The sequence below is a fragment of the Glossina fuscipes genome, unplaced genomic scaffold, assembly GCF_014805625.2.
Source record: "Glossina fuscipes isolate IAEA_lab_2018 unplaced genomic scaffold, Yale_Gfus_2 1, whole genome shotgun sequence".
Lineage (NCBI taxonomy): Eukaryota > Metazoa > Arthropoda > Insecta > Diptera > Glossinidae > Glossina > Glossina fuscipes.
Genome location: NW_023998415.1, coordinates 2,256,778 through 2,273,834, shown reverse-complemented (window position 1 = coordinate 2,273,834; position 17,057 = coordinate 2,256,778). Strand labels below are relative to the sequence as shown.

Sequence of the window (17,057 nt, the reverse complement as noted above, 5' to 3'; positions counted from 1 at the left end):
AATTTTTTTTTTTTTTTTTTTTTTTTTGTTTATATTATTCAGTGTTTTTCAAAATATATAATGCATAAATGATTTCTTTTTTATTAATAATAATATAAAGTCTTTAAAGCAATTTGTCGAACGTTAACAAAAATTTTAAAGCCTTTTAAAAAGTATTTTAATTATTTCCTTTTTTATACAGTTTCGAACAAAACAATTACACCTTTGTACTGCTTGTACATTAAGCGATTAGAGAGAAAACTTTTCGATTAGAGAAGGTGTTTAGAAGTCATGAAACTATCGTTCGCTTTCAAATATTTCATTCAACGCGGCTTAGCTAATGTGGAGGAAAGTAATTTGAAAAAAAAAATGTATTCAATGCAAGCTAGATTTGCTGAAGACTAAAGTGGTCGCGGCCGATCTCGAACGTTTTATATAGCTTTTGCTTAGAAATGCAAAGAAGATAACGCCACTAAAAGGAAGTTATTAGTCCTGCACTGTAGTTTGTTAAAAGTTTTTCTTCGAAATTTTAACGAATCGATTGTGTCCCAACTTATTTAGCTTGTTGTTGCACAGTAAGATGTTAAAACCCCATATCGTCCAAATCGAATTCATTTAGGTCATGCCATAAAAAATCATCCGTTAACGTAGGAAAGTTCAAATTGCTGAATACGTCGTCTAATCTATTGTTCTCGATTTTATTCGCACTTCGATTCACAGCATCGTTAGTCTTAGTCACAATAGTGCGTTCACGTTTTTGATCGATCGAATACGAACATTGACATTTTATCGAAATTTTTCATTTTATGTTACACTTGAAATAGCAAGCTCTGTACATCTGTAGATAATGCGCGAACAACAGCCCAAAGAGAATAATTATTATTTGTGTAATAATCCTCTATAAGTTTCGCAATACCCGGCCCGAAGAAAAAAAAAATGGACCGATGATTTGAGGCTTTTAAAAAGTATGTAACGCTAATATCATCGGTCTATAACTGTCTGACCATTAAACGGAAGGATATCATATTTGGTTTCGTTTTGATTCTGACGATTTACAAATTATGAATGGATTGGAGATAAGAACAGTATATCGTAATATGTTGTGTCATTGTTCTATTCTCTCTCTCTCTCTCTCCGTCTTTCTCTCTCTGGCAGTCGTATACCCTTCCTCAAATCATGCAAAAACAAATTTCAATGAGGGGCCCGATATCAGGCATATGTCCACCCCAATAGTAAGACCTGAATGGACTTTCATTTAATAACTGAAGAAGAAGACATGGACACAAGTGTCTACTTAGGAAGCATATTAATCGGTGCCTTTGTTAGTGTGTGTCCTTCATGATCTATATCATCGTTTCTCAGAGAATAAATCACTTCTCTAAACTTTCTGCCTATAATTTACGCTGAAAAATGGACGGTAGCAATTGTGTTTTCCTCACGTGCAACTACTTGGCTTTATAAAGTGTTAAAAATACAATTAAATACTAATAATTATAAATTTTTCTACAAACTACTACAAACTGCTTCCAAAAGAAAACGTACTGCAAGCAGACAAAAAATAATTTCATGTATATAAATAAGATTAAGAAAGCATAACGATTTCTTAATTAGCACTTTTTTTTGTATCGACCACTCAAACAATAAAATTAAATTAGATTACAAAGACTATCAGATGTGCAGGTCGTAAGTCCTTAATTAGAATGACAAACGTGAATCGCTCGTAAATCTGTTTGCATCCTGCTCCCCTCCTCCATTGTTAGAACGCTGATGATCTTGAACATTGCCTTGGATGCCTGAAAGTGGGTACGGTACACGATTGCTTGCCAAAATTCAAGTTTAAAAGGAAGCGCGATCTGCTCTGTAGCACGCAAAAGCATATAATCTACATCTTGTAGCAGATATTTACTTATTTTAAAGCTTTGTGCAAACATTGCATAGATTTATTTTAGGAATACTATAATAGTAGCAAAATGTTTTCGATCGCTTATCTGATGCATCCACATCTAACATAATAGTTTACCATAAGATGAATGCAACTTTTTTAGTTGTTTATCGATGTTTTTATAAACCCTTGAATAAATCGGCCTCAACTTATAGAAGAATTAAAAAAAAAAACTTGAAAGTCCGGTTATCTATATTTTATTATTTGTTCATGAATCGGCGCTAAACCTACCGCGACTACATAGAGTAGATTATATTTAGAGATGTATTTGAAAAATACTCCGTATCGGAAAATAAACCACAGATTATAGCGTCTCTTTTGATAGTTTGATTTAATTTCAATTTGCGGTACATGCCAAAAACTTACGAGGCACAACAAAGTAGATTTCGAATTTGTTCTCCTCTCCTGTTATATCTGTTCATATGGTAGCAAAGAATTACCAAAGCCGATCGATTTATAGTTTTGCCAATATTTAGAAAATTGAGAACATTCGCAAATTTTATGATTTCATTATAAAATGAAGTGCCATTTGCAGTAAGTTATATATTGATTAAGTAAATTTGTAAACGTTATACAATACAACAATAATTTCGATATGGATGGATCCTGGCCTTTGAACTTCCTTCGACTTTATATATTATATAAAGTTATGCATTCGAATTTTTATTCTCCCAACGATTGTTAGGATTGTCAAGAATTTACACATTGCATAGCAATAATGGTAGAATTAGATACCCGTCTAAAGTGAATACAAAATATTTTTTAATTGTATTTTATTTCCTTTCAAAAAAATCCCCAAAAAAAAAAATTGAGAAAACACAAAAAATCTTTCCTTATTTTCATGCATTTTAACCGCGCAATTCGCTTTACACTGTAACACTGTAGATTTTTCCACATGACAACTATTTCGAAAGGTAGCTGTATTCATATTAATCTCTTCACTCTTTCAAAATAATTAAATAAATCGAAAAATCAAGCATTTTTAACCGAATGCACGATAATTGATAATTGCTTGAGAAACAATTTTAATTAAAATTCGTAAGGAAAGTACACAAAATATCCGAATATGGGCGATTAAAGTTTTTGATTATGAATGAAATAAAATGAAAATTTTTTAATTTGAAAAAAAGAAAAAACAAAAACATCTACAATAAGTTGTGATAATGAATAAAATATGAAACATCTATTGAAAGGTTTCTATTACTGCTTTGCTTAACAAGAAAAAAAAGGAGAAGAATATTGCTCCGGATTTTTTGGACGTTTGCGTTGCGTAAAGTGATTTGAAAAAAAAAAAAAAAAAAAAGCAGAAGAACGGGTGAAAGTGAAAATTTTTGAATATTGAGAATTCGAAGAAAAAAAAGTTATTGAAAACAAGCATAGACGCGATGACTTCGGAGACAACTTCATGTTCCGGATTCTTTCAGGAACACGCGAATACCGTTGCTTTGAATCAGTATTTTCAGCAATTGAATTCGCAAGCAGCGGCGGCAGCTGCTGCGGCGAATGTAGGCAACATAAGCGTAAACAACGATAGCGGCAGTGAGAGCAGCATTATGTCGCGCAATACCAATGCAAGCATCGAAAATGGATGCAATAGTGGCAACAATAGTGAAGCGAATAAATCTTTAGCAGGCGGTACAATAACGGCAACGGGTGGATCTTCGAACAATCAACAATGGAATAATATGCAACAACAACAACATCAACAGCAACAAACTCAATTACAGCATCATTTACATCAACAGCAGCATCAGCAACAACAGCAGCAGCATCATCATCAGCAGCAGCAGCATAACCATCATCATCAGCAACATCAACAACAACATCATACGTCTCAGCAGCAGCACCAGCAGCATCAGCAACAACAACAACAACAACAACAACAACATCAACAACAGCAAACTGCACAGCACCATCATCACCATCATCAGACACAGCAACAAAGTCTTCATCAATCGCAACAGCAGCATCCACAACAACAACAACATCAACAGCAGCAACAACTCTCCGCTGCTCTTAGTCAAACATTACAACAAAATCTGGCAGCTACTACCTCAAATGTGAATGTTGCCGCTGCCGCGGCTGCAGCTGCTGCGGCAGCTACCGTTTCTACAAATCCTCATTCAATATTCGGTACCGGTAATTTTCACTATAAAACAAATAACTCTTGGTCCATACCTTCACTGTCATGCTATCAGCGTCTCTATAATGAAAATGCTCACTACCATGCTCAGCGTAATTTTAACGCAAATTCGACCGAGACCTCCACAAATATCAATCAGAATGTTTCCAGCTTAGTATGTAATAATAATAACAATAATATTAACAACAATAATAACACTGTGGGCAATGGTAACGCTAACGCAAACAACTCATCAAACGCAAACACAAATTCAGTTTTGGGTAATGTTTCGGCCACAACAACTGTACAACATGTGGCCAATGCTGTGGCAGCTGCTGTTATTGCAAATGAACATCAAAATCATTTAAACAATTTAAAATCACGGTTTCAGCCGACAAGTACAGGTGGGTGTGTGCAATTAACTTTCCCTTCTTTAACGGAAGAAAGAATTTTTACAGAATCGATCTGTGCACCTGATGCTTTTTGCTTTCTGCTCTTCTATCTTCTCTACTTCAAACTATGACTTGGGTAATACATTTTCATTAAAATGAAGCCGGTCAACAAGTTCTTGAACAACTCGTTTCTTGAAAATTTTCCTTATTAACGAGATTTCTGTTTTTTTTTTTTTCTGATTTTCTATTTTTCAATTGGCGGGAAAGAGTTTTTGGCGTATTAAGTTTATGCGGACGAATACAGCACCTAGAAGGACTTGGGATGACCCACCCTTTATTTTTTAATTTCTGAATCGATTTAAGCCGAAAATGGTTCGGACTGGCGCAGGCTTTCGGCTCTTTCCTATATAACACCTTAATGATTGCATTAAGTCAAGTAGTGCAGACATCTAGGGTATCTAATAGTGGGCCCACTATATATCCTAATTTTTTTTATTTTTAATTTATTTTAAAGCATTTTACATATTTGATTATGTCTCAATAAGGGAAAAAATCCATACATAAATCGGGTTTCTAGGGCTTTTGTTAAGACTATTACTAATTATGTATTTTTGACTGACTTTAGAGAATAATTTTTATGCGGCACTGCTTTTGTAGCATGGTTGCCGATGTGCTAAGAGAATGCCGTTTATTTCGCGCTTTTAGTGAAACTCCGATTTTTTACAGACTCACTGCTAACGGTCGTATATATTACGACCGCACTTGATATCTACGCATACACTTGACAAGCCCTCTATCTGTGTAGACTTTTTCAATGATTCTGTTATATTTGCTTGTCAGTGTTGGTTTGGTTAGTTCTTATTGAGAAAAACAGAAAATCTGAATGGAGAACTTGAGGTTGGCCTACGTGAACTTAAACGATTATTAAGTATTAAGTTGTGAAATGAACTGAACCCTCTTTTCGTTTCGCAAGGACAGATGTTTTTCTTGAGACTATCTACCTAAGTATTCGTTTTCTGTGTATCTATGTAAGGATGGACGCGCAGCTCAAACAGACAATACGTTATGCGTTAAAACGGAGGAGGGAAGGTCGGGTCGATGTTGCGGACCTACTAGCACATTTCAGTTCAATGCTGATAGCGTTTTCTGGACGGGCCTGCACTATGAGGTCATGTGACGTCATATTTAGAATACCTTTTCCCATATATAGAGAGAGTTGTTGGTAACCATTCTCAGTAATACTTTTGTTGAATTAAAGTAGCAGACCACACTTAGTTAGTACTTACAGTCGAGAATACTGGGAATATTCAGCTTTACCATTAATGCTAAAAGTTCCCCGAGCTTGCATAATTTTTTTCTTTTTTTTTTTTTTTGTTTAATATGACCAATCACTCAGCAGACATCGCCGTTACCTATAACAAATGCTACAGTAACGAGCAAGGATCCATCGCACCGAGAACACCCACCTGGTCATAACCACTCTTATATCGTGGGTTATGAGGCAATCCAAACATCATTACGATCTTTCGCGGTTTCGATATTTTCATCATTCATCACGATTCGACAGCATTTTTCTCCAAATGAAGCAGGAAAGTGCAGCTGCCTGCTGTTGCATTTTAGCAGAGAACTCGTCTTGTCTAAGATTTTCAAAAATAATGTTTTATACACTACAGTATGATGTTCTTAGCTGTTTAGTGTAGATTCTCATCGCAAAGGATTAATCCCACGAAAAAGTTACTTGTCGTCCCGGAGATGATTAGTTTTGTAATGCCAGATGAATACACGTTATACAGACATGTCCTGCCTTCTGATCGTAGTCATATTAAACTAAAACTTTTGCCTTTATACGATTTAAATTACCGATTGCAATGCAACTCCACACAGCGAAAGCGCTTTTCCTGCAATTTGGGATAACCGCAGCCAATACGAAAGTAACTTAAGGCTCTACTACAGCAGCATAGCTTATGCTGTTGCTTACGATTTAAAGATGATATTTTCCCATCGGGGAGTCATTGTTTGACAATTATTTTATATACAAAGCATTACCATCTCTTCAAAATGTTAAAAAGTGCTTGTAATTCTACGAGATCCGAAATTTGTTTGCTTTTGCCAATGCTTCAGAATGGTATCCAAAACTTTCTTTAATTAACTTAGGTCCATAGTTTACAAAACAATAATTGTCTGATTTTGATATATGCATCATGGTAGCGTGTTTTGAGTTGATTGAGTCATTTTGGTTACTTTTGAAGCTGCTATTATTTGTATTGATTATTGGCTTGGAATGTTACTCAAAATGCACGGATAAAGGAGCAAAAAGCCTTTTTAACGTGAAACCGAAGAATTGTCTTCGACTGGGAGTGAAAGTACTAATATTCGCAAGTAATTTATTTGTTTAACAAAAGGATTTTTTCATTAACAGCTTATATGTATCAATTTGTTCCTACATAATATACATAATTGTTATGATCTCTCGGTAGTTCAGAGAATTAGATAAACAACAATAGCTTGTACGATATAGATGTAGATGTTAATCTTAAACTTGATACATATATTTCCCAAAAGTATTTAAAAATGGTCTTCATTGGCTATGATTGTTGATGACACACCTTGGCCCAAAACGCTTTAATATATTTCGAAATTTTTGCCAAAAGAAAAAAGCATTTGCATAGAAAATACGGTTTTCGGATCGTAACTATAATTGCAATGAGAAGATAGACGAACATGGCTAAAATGACGCTCTTCTCTAAGCATAATTGTCTGTTCTCTGCTTCGCGTATCCTTTGCTGAATTTAATAAATAACAGGCAGCAACTTTTTTTGTTAGATAAGCTTTCCCGTGAACTTTGGTGTACTATACTCCTCGTCTTTCACAATTAAACCAATGTAACATATTGAAGACCGCATTAATATTATATTTTTGTTTTGTTGATTCTTTTATTTTGCTTTTGTTTAATTAAAGTTTTTGACTTAATATTCTTTAACGTTGATTTGATGCTTTTTTCAGAGTTTATCTCTTTGTCATCGTGAAAATTTTGATATGTTGGACTAGTTTTCATTCTTTAACATCTAATCAATTTGATTATTTATGGTACTTTGATGTAGATGTATAATGTTGTTGTGAGTTGTGTTTTTCATGCTCGTATTCTTTTCCTTTTTTTTCTGCTTTTTATTTTCCCTAAATAATAAACTAATCACATTACTTGTACAGTGGTTAGCCTATACAGAAAAGTAAAAAAAAAAAAGAAAGAAAAAAGTGAAAAAGCTTTGCCTGCCAATACAACAACTCTTAAAAACAGTTCAAACAACAAATAACCAAGTAAAGCTTGTGCCAAAAATAAACATTGAACAAAACTCTAATGCAGTTTCCATCATTAATATGCATTTTTCTATCATATCAGTATAAGCACACAGTACTTTCTATTTAAGAATATGACAGTATTTAATTAAAATTCAAAGAATGAATTATAAGCGCAAATATATAGCGCTTATAACTAAGTAATTCCTGTAAGTGCATCGCTTTTATGCATAAAAGAATCCGTCTGCTATTACAATTTACTTGGAGCAGAAATCTTGACTTGAGGGAATCAGGTGTCATGAATCGACAACAATTCGATATTCACTCGTATGGGTGACGACGGTCGATCGATATGGATGGACAGTGTTTGAAGAAGAAAACGAAGCAGTGGCAGGCTGTGAGTTTAACTGAGTTAAACGTAAAGTACTGTATACGTAAATTGAAATTTTTGCTTCTATAAATTTATGACGATGATGCCTATGAGACAAAGACTGAGATTGATGTTTGCTCGTTTGTTTGTTTGTTTGCTTTTTTTACTTATTTTTATTTTTGTTCTTTTCTTTTTTTTTTTTTTTCAATGCACACACATACACACACATACACACATACACACACACATACAGATGCACCCTTTGAACACTCATACCTGTATGAAAACAAAATAAAAAAATAAAAAAATACACACGCATATCTATGAAGCAAAATTATAAATTAAATTAAAAGCGGCAACGTATTCTGCTTCCATTACCGTATTATTGAAGGGCTTCGATTGTATGTGAAGAATTATAAAAATAAAAATAAAAAAAAACCTTTAAAATTTATTCAATAAAATCGACATGTGACTCTAACCAGAATTCTTAATATGCATTAATCGGCAACTTTGCTTGCTTGCGTTGCTAGTTAGTCACTTGCGGTTGGTTCTGCTTAGCTAGCAGACTAGTTTGCTCGATGTATTGCATTGATATTGAACTTGACTTTAAATTATTTGTTTTAATTTATTTGTTTTGTTTTCTTGCCGTATAAAAAATAGACTCAAACACTTTAGCATACGTATATAGTATAGTTAGAAACATATGTATATGCGCATAGGTGCATGCTTACATTTATTAATGCATTTATATTAGAATTTTTTTCTTCTATTCACGTGTTTTGAGTGTATTTCTCATGTAATTTGGAATTTTTTGTTTTTTGTTGTTTATTGTTATTATTATATTCATTAATTCATCACGTCTTTTTTTTTTATTTCATTTCATTTTATTACATTAAATTCATAGCGGATGTTATCAGATGAAATTTGGTTGGCAATGAATCGTGAATGCTCACCATTTCTTTATCAATTATTTGCTAATAAAAATATTCATCTTTCTTAAAATACTTTGCCCATCAAATTGGCCAACTCTATGAAGAAATTGTAGGCGCGGTTTTCGATGGTATTTAACATGTGTAAAAATTTTCAATTTTCAAATTATTTAAAATTTTCAAATTATTATGCTTGCGAACACAGTAAGCATTTTGATTGTGTATAACTGTAACAGGGTCAATGAAAAATCATCAGAAGAAGAACGTATCGACGTTAAAATGTCATGTTTTTGAGCTAAGTCTGTGTTAAGTAACTTTTGATAATGAATACGTAATAAAAAATTTAGCGCACCCTTGTATTCTAGCAATGCATATAAAAATATGGGTTTTTGTGTAAGCTTATCACTCACTTTTCTTGTTGCTTAACAATTTTATGGTTATAAGCAAATTACATTTTTTCGTATACTGTGATAAAATGTTAAAATTATTGATTTAAATTGATTGTATCGTAAAAAGTATCTAATTCGACGTTTTTTCTTCGCTTATTTTGTGATCTAACGCTTCATAATTAATAACGCGATGCATTAGTGTTGAGGTGTGTTTCGTTATTTGTAATGAAGGATACTATAATGTATTGACAGAGAAAAGTACAAGAAAAATTGAAAATTTCGTAAGAGTATTTTTGCTTTATTTTCTTGACCTATCGGCTGTTGAGATTCAAGATTCACACTACACGTGATATTTTCCAATTTAAAAAGATATGAGATATATAAGACATAAGAAATAAAATAAAAGATGCAAGACTTAAGATATATGATATAAGATAGTAGATAATAATATATGAGATAAAGGATGTAAGATATAAGATATGAAAAATAAGGTATAAAATATAAGATATATATAACATATGAGATATGAGAAGTAAGATATAAGGTGTAAGTTATAAGATGAGATAAAACGCATAAGATAATAGATATAAGATATGAGGTATAAAATATCAGGTATAACGTACTTGATATAAGGTGTAAGATGAAAGATATAAGATAATAGATATAAGGTATAAGATACAAAATACAAGATTAAAGATACAAGATATGAGATATAAGATATAAAATATACGATACAAGATATAACATATAAGATGAAGGATATTATATATATATATATATATATATATGTATATATAAGGCATAAGAGGCGAGACGTAAGATATGCAGCTATAGTTCGGGTATGCGGCCATAGTGCAAGTAAAAGTTAAGATTTCTGTAAAAAATGAAAACTGGATCATGTGGATAGCGCCAGTTCAAAGGGTGGAAGGCATTTCGGAAGGAATATTTAGTATTTAAGCAAACCTAATTTAGATATTAGTCGCACAGCTGTCAATATTTGATATCTCTTTAGCGCAGAGGTGAAAATATTTATGTGTCCACTGGGACGATTCTCGATTGTTCCACATTAAATGCTGTTTAACATTTCGCTAAACAATTTTATTACCATTGAAATCGTAATAATGACCAAAGCGGAAATGCATAAATGATCGAAATACGAAACACCCACACTTTCCAATATGAAGGGAAATGAAAATGATTTGCTTTTCATAGTTTTTTGTTTATGCATTTTCTTTTCTTTTTTTTTTTTTTTTTTTTGTTTATCTATTAATGGAGGAGGTGAACCAAGCTCTTTATTTCATATGCTATCGAAGTAATATATATTTTAATAGTTTCAAGCGGAAGTAGTCTGACTTTGTGTTCATGATGCTTGCACATATTTTGATAGCTATTTCTAAATATTACAATTAATCTAAAATTACATTTGCAAAACACAAAAGTCTTGAAAATGTATACAGCAGTATGCATAAGTGATGAATTTAGGTTTTCATATTCATCAATTTTAGAAATAGGCGGGTTCTGCCTCCAATAATTTACTCGGACTTATACATTTAGAAATTTTGATACAAGTTTACATAACAAAAAGTTGAGCGTTCAAGATTCGTTTCACTTCGATAGTTACGGTCTTCTCAGTTCATATTTTTGCTTTTCAATTTAATTTTATTTTTTCTTTGTTTTCTTTTTTTTTTGCATATGTTAAAATATTATTTGATTTGTTTTTCCGTTCCAAAAACCTGTCTCGACCAAAGATTATATGAGAAAATATGAAGAAAGTGAAGCGAGGAAAAAAGCAATAAGAAACAAATGAAACATAGTTATAGCCAACACATCATACTGCACACCTTCTGATATTATTTCGAACAGGCAAAAAACAATCACAGCAACATATCCGAGTCAACCGATACATTTAAATAAATGAAGTTAGTTTTTATTTTTTGTATTTTTTTCTCTCCTCATCAATGAAATCGAAAGCATTTCTTTGATGTTGAATATCAGCAACAACACCGCTTTTTGGGGATTTTCTGGTTTTATGTTGAAAGAAAAAAAAAAAAGAAAGAAAATAAGAAAAAAAAAAAAAATAAATAAAATAGAGATCACACAAAAGAGCCTGAGTTACCGAAAGATGTGTTGTGTATATGTACGGGTTGGTCTTTGCATATTTCACTGTTAATGTGAGAAAAAAAGGGAAACATTTATAGATAGATATATATACGCAAGCACACACTGAGCTTACCAGAGTAATATGATATTTTGCCACTCATTTCCTAGTTTGTAGTTGATACTCGACTCGACTAATATGGCTGAATGATGGTGATAATGATGATAATAATGATGATGACGTTGGTTTATTGTTGACATGTACGCTTGTTTGTGGATATTCAACATTGTTAGTTTTTCGTCTATGATTGCCGCTGACTGTAACGAAAATTATTATCTCTTTTGGCTTTTTGTCCGCCTTCGACTACACTTTGACTTTTCGCTGAGCACAACAACAAAGCTAAAGACAAGACAAGCGAAGACCTTTTAGGGTTAAAAAAAAGAAAAAGAAAATTTACATAAATATTTTTGGCAAAAAGAAATTTGAAAAAAGAATAAGGAAAAAAACTGAAACATCTTTAGAAAACCAAAATGAAAGTTTTTTTTTTTTGTTTTTTTGAGCTTTGGGTAACGTGCAGGTTGAATTAATTAATTATTTATCATGTTTTCGTATGCAGTAGTTCATTATTGTATTATCAATTTTTCTAATCACACTGCCAGAGATGATATTAATGGAAATTTTTTTTTTTCTTTCAAGCAGCTCAAGTTAATAGATTTATTCAGGTTTGCCTGGTCACCTGTTCATCTATTCGACCATAATGGCGTTGATAGTCTCGTAATTGAATAAATTAAAATAGAAGCCTACAATATAAGGGAGAATTTTTTAGTTTTAAATATGGCATTCAAAATAGTTAAGGCACATCTACAAATATACCTCTTTTTTAAATTTAATTTTCCTTAATTAAATTTCTGTTTAAATAAGGAAGGCTTTTTCATCATAAAGTAAGGTTTTCACTGTGCATCGCTTCAAGGAAATGTACGATTTTCCCCTTTACCGATAAGCAGCGATTCTCTCGCCAACGGTAAGGTAGATGACCAGTGGTTTTCGAAGACAATCAAGTATTCCACTTTGTACCTTAAAATTGCAAAATGAAGCATAATATCGACAAATTCTGTTTATTATCAATATTTCGCTTAAATACAGGCGAAGTACGAGAATATTATGAAATCTATTAACTAACTTCGAGTTTTTCTTTACAAGAAATCTGAGGTTCACATAAAGATGAAAATTTCTTTAACAAAAAGAGAGAAAAAAAAAAAAAATACGCTCTATTCTGTCAATAAATGGTTGCTTTTCACGAGCTGTAAAATCAAAAGAAACCTAAGTCACGGAATAACCTCAAAAAGTTGATTCCAAATTAGATATGACAGGCTTATGCACTAATGAACGCATGAATTTGACTAAAAATATGTCCATCAATCTTTTTATGCTTTCTAGTGTACTGTGTGTTATGGCGTTGAACATTTCAAATGCCGTTTCGCCCGGTACAGTTATTCGCTCATTTTGATAATAATACATCTAATATATCACATTATTGTACATGCAAAGACTTACTTTTCCTGAAAGCCCGCATATTAAAGGACGTCCAAAATATCCCATCATGTAATGTAAATGTAACAAACTTAATATATTTGCCAAAAAGTTTTAATATTTTTTAGTTTCCGCGATAGAAAACTAGAAATTCTACTTTTTGCCCATATAAGGGCTTGCTTATCATGTGAACCCTTGTATATATTGGGGTCTAAAAAATAGACCAATTTTCATCATACTTATATAAAACTAAATCTATTTTTGAAGAGCTTAATACTCGTGAGAAATCTTGTATGGATTGGGGTTCAGGAAACAGACCCATCTGGTTCAAATGTAGTCCACCTGATTTTTTTGTGATATTACTATCATGAAAAAATTTTCACTAACAATTATCTGTCTTTTTGGCTTATAAGGGTTTACATTTCCTACGAATCCTTTATTGCGTTGGTATCCAAAAAATACGTCTACGTAGTCCAAACTCAATAAAAATGAATTCTTTATCGATTTGCTCTTATGAATCAACGTTCACCATGAGGTGTTGAAAATTACACTTTTTACCATATAAAAATTCAGTTTTCGTAGGGGCGATTATATAAAAGGGAGTTCAAAAAATTACCCCAGTCGTACCATATTTTTTGTACCAATTCGTTATATCCAAACACTATTTTAGAGGGAGTTTTGCCGAGAAATTTTGAAAATTGCAATTTTTTTTCATATAATGATTTCGTAAAGAAGTACACCCATCCAAACCATTTGCAATAATGTGCGTCGTTGGGTCAAAGCTGGTGGGTGTACCCAACTTCATCAATATATTTTTGAAAATCTTGTGGCCTGTAGGTTGAACACAAAAATACAGGCACAGTATCAGACGGACAGACAGGCTTAGATCGATTTAGAATCGTTTCCCGCATTACAAAAGGTCGGTCTACCTGGAGCCGTTCGGGATGTAACATAATTCCCCCCCCCCACAAACTTAGTATATCCAGCATCAGAAATGACGTAGGCTATTATATAATGCCATTGTTAGGTGCATAACGGGACACGCGTTATTTCTTTTAAATACTTTAAATGAACTAATCTGTAACATTATAAGCGAATTTGCGACTTTGCGAATTTGTCCTCATCCTTTAGTGGTGAATATACAAATCGTATTTTGTATTGTACTTACATCTCAATAATATCTAAATGCCCGCACATGTGCTAAATTACTTATTGCATATGAAAAAGAGGAAAACAAGCGCTAAATACTTTACTTATAAAAAGGTGTTTGTGTGTATGCATAAATACATGTTTAAAATTCATCCTAAGTCAAATGCAACTTTCTGACTTATCTTTCGTCTTCATTCCCTATTCAGACATCCTCACGGCACACATCACTTGTTACTAAGTTCAAATTAAGAAATGTGATATCATAATTTACATAAATTCGTTGTTAGTTTTAATCAATCATTAAAAAAATTTTAGCTTAAAAGAAATTTTTGAATATTGGACATTCAAAAAAAAAGAAAAAAAAACCGAATAAATAAATGAGAGAAAGTTAATATTAATTAGATTTTTTTTCCTTGTTTTCTAAACTCACTTTTATTCGAATATATTATGAAAATTAAAATGAACTTTTGATTTCATTTGATTTTCTCCAAAAAAAAAACAAACCATTTATATACCTTAAGACGATCATTGGATGGTGGTCGGTTAAGTTAAAAAAAAATCTCGGTTCAGTATCTATTGCCAGATGTTAGCTAAAGAGCTGGGAGATGAGCTACGCAATTTTCATTGGATACTTTAACCTTTCCTTATAGCATATGCATCTAAGAATTTTCCGTCATAAATTTCATGTCTGCTTATTGTTGTTTGTTTGATTGGTTGGAAAACTTAATCTCGATCAAAGATGAACTTCACTCACCGACAGCTTCGTGCCTTGAGTTTTTATGATTTTTCGAAAATCGTTCTTCCGCACTTACTCTTTCAATTAAATTACATAAATGTATTGTGTGTATCGCTGCTTGAATGAGCTCAAAGTTAGCCATATTTCTCGGATAAATTAATTTAAAGAACCAAGATTATACACTCTTGGTTCTTATTGGTGCAGCAAAAATCGATGTTGCATACGAAATTCGAAATGTAAGATAATACGAAAATCAGATTCAACCCGTTTTAACTGTTTATCTCAATGGTATTTATTCAGGATCGTTTCAAATTTGATTCTCGAATCATTTTTGCTGTCGCATAACTTCGTATTCGCTTCAAGAAAGAAAAATTATGTTAAGGGCCTGTTCCTCACACGTCATCATAAATACACGAATACTCAGTGAATGCGTATGAACTGAAAGAAATGAACACTGAGCATGTAAATCATTCGAAATAGGTCGGACGTGAAGAGAAAATCGATTTTACGTAAAGCATTTCGAAGCAAACGGTCACGTTCGCTTTTCAGAAGAAAATCAAGAGGAGCTCGTAAAAGCTCGTATAACTAATCAATTTTAATGAGTCGTTTGTTCAGAATTTTAAGAAAATGATTAGACACCCTACACGACCCTACAGTTACATATTAGAATAAAGCGTTTTATGAAAAGTGTTCGGTTCGAGCCATTTAACAATAGCGTTTCTTCTTGAGCTATAACATCTCGGTGTACCGAATTCAAAATCAAAAGAACTCAAAAATAGCGGTTTCATAAGTTAGACACAAGAATATAAGACGGTCAGACAAACAGCCGGATAGACGGAGCGACATATTTAAATCAAGTCACGAAATGATGCTTAAAAGGCGGCTCTATCTCAAGTCCTTCTAAACGCTACGTACCTTCTCATATACCCTTGTATCGCATGTGGTGGAGGATATAATAAAAAGTCAAAAAAAAAGTTTCGAAGCAAATCTACTATGCCTTTCATTGGAAGCAGCCTAAATATAATAGGGCGTACGGGAAAGTGCACTGTCTGTACAGATCTCGTTCTTGGAAATGCAGCTTATTTTCCCGCTGAAAATCTCTTGCTCCCTTCAACCTTCTTCGAACTCGTTGTCTACTTCGCTTATAGATTAACAGACCTTTCTCAATTTTCTTATTTTTTGCTTGCTTAGCTATTCATTTCAATAATTTGTCCTTTTCTTTTCTATTTCTTTTTGCAGGTAAGCTTCAATATTTCTTGCTCTATGGTTACTTCCTGCAAATGTGTACGATTCTTAATGTAATTATCTTTCGTTATCGGCATCATCACTATCATTATGATCATCGTTAAAAATTAATCTGAAACTTTACCAAAAATTGTGAAATTTTCTACAATTTATTTATAATTAAGATTTGTTGTTGTTTTGTTTACTTTTGATATGTATTAATTTTGTTGGGGTAAGTAGCTCAAAAATTTATATATAATATGATTATCAGAAAATAAAACTATTTATCTAAAAGTGGAGATTTGAATGTTTATAGGGTTCACTCGACGATTTAACGATCTTCTGTGTTGCAGGTTAAAAACTTTGTTTAATACTTGCGAGATTACCCGTCAATTTCTTCATTAAAAGAATTATAATAATTTGTACATCACAGTTTGAACATCTATTTAAGAAACGCTTCTCTTCTTCTTCCCGAACATTCAATTTTTATATATTCAGTAAGATATTGTATTACGTTACAGTTTACAAGAGAGTTTAAGTTATTAACTAATTATCGTCACGAAATTTTTGGATATTTCGATAAACTGGCGTACTGTCGAAAAAAAGCGCTAAACTTGTTCGCGTGGAATAATTTTTAACTTTTGAAAAGAAGAGAAAAGAAAAAAATGGTGTAAGAAAACACAATTCGGCCACGACCAAACCTTTTATACACAGTACCAGGTTACCATAGGAAATATTAAAAAAAATAAAAAAATCTAAATTTTCAATTCTCTATAACATTGCGTGGGCATGGCGGATATTTTCTACTTTTGTATAGTAAAAGTAGAAATTTACATCGTGCGTCTGTTGTAGATGATGGGCAAAAAGCCCATAAAGCCGGGATATACTCATTTTGGATTTGAA

General features: G+C 32.4%; 2 protein-coding genes across 2 annotated transcripts in view; both read left to right on the top strand.

Annotated features, from left to right (window-relative positions):
- Positions 1-3,681, top strand: part of LOC119632127 (signal transducer and activator of transcription A-like) — a gene marked incomplete at its 3' end in the record, with an annotated part of 5,714 nt that extends 2,033 nt beyond the window's left edge. Inside the window, exon 2 of the mRNA XM_038024896.1 lies at positions 2,899-3,681. Within this exon, the coding sequence (XP_037880824.1) occupies positions 3,307-3,681 (375 nt within the window). The remainder of the gene's footprint in view (positions 1-2,898) is intronic.
- Positions 3,682-3,792: 111 nt separating this feature from the next.
- LOC119645239 (myb-like protein I) lies at positions 3,793-16,373 on the top strand (the record flags this gene model as incomplete). Its single annotated transcript, XM_038045331.1, has 2 exons — positions 3,793-4,447; positions 16,170-16,373. Coding segments are annotated over 2 exons (765 nt in total), but the record flags the coding sequence as incomplete, so codon positions are not given.
- Between the last annotated feature and the right edge of the window lie 684 nt (positions 16,374-17,057).